This window comes from Tarenaya hassleriana, unplaced genomic scaffold (genome assembly GCF_000463585.1).
Source record: "Tarenaya hassleriana unplaced genomic scaffold, ASM46358v1 Cleome24, whole genome shotgun sequence".
NCBI lineage: Eukaryota > Viridiplantae > Streptophyta > Magnoliopsida > Brassicales > Cleomaceae > Tarenaya > Tarenaya hassleriana.
Window position 1 is genome coordinate 1,692,174 of NW_010965696.1, and position 4,736 is coordinate 1,696,909.

Here is a 4,736-nt window from a genome sequence, read left to right on the forward strand (position 1 = left end):
TCCTGCTGATTGTTCTTGAAATAAGTTTTTTCTGTCGAAATCGAAGCTTGATTTTTATGTTTCTCTCAATGGGTATCTGTTTCTGGGGAAAATTTTTCATGGATTGGTCAGGGAGACACGAAAGCTGATGTCTTTAGATTTGGGAAGCTTTTGTCTTCTGAGACTTTTCTGTAACTAGATTAGGGTTTTCAGATGGGGGCAGTCATTCTTTGTGACAACGACGAAAAAACAAAGCCGGGTATAAACAGAAAACAGAGGAGAGGAAAAGAAACAGAGAACGGGAATTTGAAAGAAAAAAAAAATCACGAAACCCTAATCCGCATTACCCAGAATTGATTACTTAGACGGCAAGGAAACCCAATTTTAAAAAAATAAACAACACATAACAGATTTGGAAAGTTCCCAATTTGGGTCCAATCCATCTGTTTTTTTTCTAAAAAAAATAGTAATTATACAAGGAATACGTATCCTACTCCTACTGTAACTAGAAAAAAGGAAATCTATATATACACACACTCGGCTTCAATAATTAACAAAAAAAAAAAAAAGAAGCAAAGTTTACAAATCTAATCTCTCATGATCTCATCTACCATGGAGGAGAATCCACCAGAGTGGTTTGCACAAGCCATGGAGTCGGTTACGTCAGTACTTTCCAAGTGGTACTACGCAGTTCCCATATACTTCGTGATAGTGATCATCGTCTTCGTCGTTTGCTGGTGGATTATTACTCGACCTTTCCACCAGAGGAGGGCTCGGTCAGCTGGTGCTCCTGAAACTTCGGGAGTCCCGGCGGCTGCAGTTGTGGTGGGCCCGCGACTGAGCCGCAAGTTCAAAGACGTAGGCGATTCAGAAGGAACGACGAGCTGCACCATCTGTCTGGATGAATTCGAAGATGAAGATAGGGTTGATACTCCGTTTCACTGCAAACATGTTTTCCACAGAGATTGCATCGATTTGTGGATCGGGAATAGCTTTTCTTGCCCTATTTGCCGCAGCTTCGTGAAGAGCATTTTACGGAGACAATGACTAGAACTAGAACTAGAGCTAGCAACTTTGTTGGATTTCCAACCACTGTCTTACGTTTTTGAGAATGTTTAATCCGCCACGTTAGCACTTTCGTTACACCACTTCGGTTGTTTAATCGGACACTCGTAAAAAAGATCATGTATTATTTTGAATCATTTAAAAAGTTCAGTATTTTTTTTTCTAAAAAAAATTAATTTTGTCAAAATTGAAAAACAATATATTTTTTTTAGAATTTTTCCTTTTTTTTTTTTTTTGAAAATTTTCCTTTTTGTGATATAATTGTGTTCCTTCAATGACAAGGGAAAATGTCATGACATGAAAAAAAAAAAAAGTCACTCGCAAGAATATTACACTGAAGACTGTCTTTGTTGTGATGAAAGGGCATACCTTTTCGCAGTGAAATCATTGAAGACAGTTCCAAGACGATCTTTTTGATGCTTCAGAGAAATTTCATACTTGTTCTGTTAGATGTTCGAGAATCTCACCAGTGTCAATGGCATTGTAACAGACAGATTCAGACAGGAAGGCGTTCCAGACAGAAGACTCGGGCATCATGCCTTGGCTAACCATTTCCTCCAACCACACCACTGCTTCATATCCCCTACACATGCCACACAGTCCCTTTATAAGCACATTGTAAGTTTCAACACCCGGGAGGAATGATTTTATCAGCATTTCCTCCATCACCCGACTTGCTTCTAGGAATTCACCATCACGACACAACCCGCTAACCAGAGTTGCGTATGTTTCTTCGTTAGGCACAGACCCGACTTGCTTAGACATCTTTTCGAGATACCCAACTGCCAACATGGATTTCCCTTCATCGCACAGGCCTTTTATGAGAATGTTATAGACTCCAACTGTTGGAAGGCAGTGACTTTCCCTCATCTCACCAGCGATCACAGCCATTGCGTCTTCCAGCCTTCCGGCCCTACACAGTGCGGTGACCTTAGCCTCGTAAATGGAGGGTGTCGGCTTGAAGCTTTTGCCTCGCATTGCTTTAAGCACTTCATCACCTTCAGCAAGTCTACCTGCGCTGTAGAGATCGGCAGCCATGGCATCATAGCTAGCCAGACTGGGAATAGTGCCTCGGATCAAAGTCTCGGTTATCAAGCGTTTTATGTGCTCAACACTTCCGGTTTTACCATCCCACTGACCAAAATCGATGTGATTGTAGCATCGTTTAGGAGATTTTAGCCCTTTTCTCAAGATTTTACCAAGAATCTCAATGGCTTCATCAATCTTCCCCGCATCACATAGTGCATCTAAAAGAATTCTGTAGACCACAATGTCCTCACCAGCCCCTTTCTGCGAGATCCTCCAGAACATAGAATACAGCAGATGCGTTGCTTCGTTCAGTTTTCCTTCTAGACAAAACCCTTCCATCAGAATCTTGTAACTCTCTCTGTCTGGATAGCAACCCTGGTAATTCATCTCTTGAAACACATGTGCTGCCAGGTCAGAGCGGTTGATCTGACAAAGAACCCTCATAAGAAAATTCAGGGATGTTTCTCTAGACTTCACCTCCCATCCATAAGAATGCTTTTGGAAAATGCGACAGGCCATTTCAAGCCTCGAATCCTTAACCATCTCCTGTAAAAGGGTGTTAAGAGATAGAGTCCATTCCACGCAATTGAACTCGGGGAGGCTCTTAAATAGAGAGATGGCATCCCCCAGCCTTCCAGCTCTCGAGAAAGTACGGATGGCTGATGCAAACACTGTGTCTTTACACTCGCAAGAATCTCCTTTCATTCTCTCAATGACATGTTTCATTTCCGAGAGACGGCCAGATTTCCCGAGGATGCCAATCATGGTGGCGTACACTGAGCCATTGTGACTGTAGCCCGGAAACCTCTCCTTTGCTTCCTCGAAAATTCGAAGAGCTGTTAGTGGGTTCTTCTGCTTCTTTATGATTTGGGAAAGTAGGTTTGGTGTTAGAACTCTTGGCCATCTAACACTCATAATAATACTCTAAATCCGGACAATCAGAAATCTCTTCTGAGACCCAACTCTTGAACTCCACCATAACATCAAGAAAACATATTCCCTGCAATGATTCCACGTCTCATCAGCTAAAAGACAATGACTCGCAAGCAAACTACTTTCAACTTACTCCAGAGCACGAAACTGTAACAATTCCTAAGAAACCTCAGGAGAAACTTAGCCGGATTTCATGTCAATAAAGAACAAGATTCAGCTCCTTCAGTTTTTAGCTCAAGGAAAAGGCTTAGAACGAAAAACGTTTTTTCCTGGATTTGCAAGTAGGCCAAAAAGAAAAATCCAAACTTTTGAAATACCCAGATTGTCTGCCTTGCTTTGTGCATTCATTATGGGTCGCAGATTAAGAAGATAAACACAGAGAAACAAAAACCCGAAACTAAGAATCATGTCGCAACAACATAAACAATGGTTCCACCGTAAAATACTCCAGGAACAACAAAAAAAATTCTCAACTTGGTCAATTCAGGATTCACCGTTTGGACAAGCTTGAGAATTCAGAATTAAAGTGTATACCTTGGAGATTTGAGCCTTTACGGGTCCCTCTGTTTTCGTTTTCTCCTGCCTTGTTCGTGGTTTAGCTTCCTCCCCTCGCGGCTGCCTTCACCTCTCACTTCCTCAGATCCTCTGAGTAGATGCGAATCGAACCTGTGAAAGAACGACGAAAAGTACGACCGTCAAATCAGGTGAACTCGTCTTGTCCTCGAACTCAGCAACCTTTGTATTATTCCAATTGCTCTTCGTTCGTATGGTAGATAAACTATTCTCCGGAAGGGGTGACGGAAAAAAATTGCAGGATTTGGGGAAATAGGGCAAGAGGCAGATACACTATGAAAATTTAGCATTTAACCCCTTTTCTTTTATTTATTCATGAAAAGACCCATAACGTCGTAAAATAACTTTGTAAACCCCATAAAACGACGTTTTGTATGTGGATATTTATTCCCCTTTTCTTTTATTTATTCATTGAATCTCATCTACTCTATATAGATATTTGTATGAAAAGAATCAAACCAAAAAACAATCTTAAAAAAAAAAGGAAAACCAAAAGAAGTTTTGAATGCAAATTGCAATTCCGATTCCTGGGGAAGAAATATAATTTGGGGTATAAAAACGAAATAACAAACATAAAACCCTTTCTACATGAAATAATTCCCTCTTTCACTTTGCACAAAAAAAAAATGTTTTTTTACGATCAGATTTCACTGTCCAGTGAATCTGAATTCTTCGGAACATCAATCATCATGTAATAATCACTCCAAGAGTCTACGAAATCTTATTAGAAGAAGACCTTCGAGGTGATTTTTTTTTTTTTTTTACAGATCCACGCCACAGCCGTGGCCATTGCATAATTGAAGAATTTTCAGTAATATATAAATTTCGTCGCCGAAAACACAATTTTTAGTTGTATAATCTCTGCAGTTTGAAGAATTTACAGTCTTGTCTTTACGAGTCATTTCATTGTGGGCCGTCGAGTTTTAGGTATGACCGTAACTTCTGTCGCAAGCAAGATCGGAATATGATTTGGTAGAAATTGGCCGAAAGTAGTTTTCTGTTTTTTTTTTTTGGTCGTGTAAAAATTATCTAATAGGGTATTTCTATTGAGAAAACAACAGATTCTTATTTATTAATATGACTATTATTTTCAGAAAAAATATAAATTTTCTGTCGAGATCTAATAATAGAAATTAAAATTAACCCCCCCCCCCCCC

The 4,736-nt window shown here is 39.9% G+C and overlaps 2 protein-coding genes across 4 annotated transcripts; one reads left to right on the forward strand and one right to left on the reverse strand.

Moving 5' to 3' along the window:
* Positions 1-377: 377 nt before the first annotated feature.
* Positions 378-3,812, reverse strand: LOC104815876 (pentatricopeptide repeat-containing protein At1g05600). Of its 3 annotated transcripts, none has more exons than XR_772208.1 (3): positions 3,541-3,812; positions 1,414-3,073; positions 378-876 (listed from the first exon to the last, which is right to left on the reverse strand). XR_772208.1 is itself a non-coding variant. In XM_010544473.1 (2 exons), the coding sequence occupies exon 2, from the start codon at positions 2,986-2,988 to the stop codon at positions 1,477-1,479; it is 1,512 nt and encodes a 503-aa protein (XP_010542775.1). In that variant the 5' UTR covers positions 2,989-3,073; positions 3,541-3,812; the 3' UTR covers positions 1,343-1,476. The 3 variants fall into 3 exon arrangements, 1 of the variants encoding a protein (XP_010542775.1); XR_772207.1 differs by having other exon boundaries at positions 378-920; XM_010544473.1 differs by lacking the exon at positions 378-876 and having other exon boundaries at positions 1,343-3,073.
* On the forward strand, positions 592-1,026 carry LOC104816088 (RING-H2 finger protein ATL39-like). Its single transcript, XM_010544757.1, has one exon. It carries the CDS (start codon positions 592-594, stop codon positions 1,024-1,026), a length of 435 nt encoding a protein of 144 aa, XP_010543059.1.
* Positions 3,813-4,736: the final 924 nt, after the last annotated feature.

Coding starts and splice junctions, on each gene's coding strand:
- LOC104816088 (XM_010544757.1), top strand. CDS start 592: ATGGAGGAGAATCCACCAGAGTGGTTTGCACAAGCCATGGAGTCGGTT.
- LOC104815876 (XM_010544473.1), bottom strand. CDS start 2,988: ATGAGTGTTAGATGGCCAAGAGTTCTAACACCAAACCTACTTTCCCAA.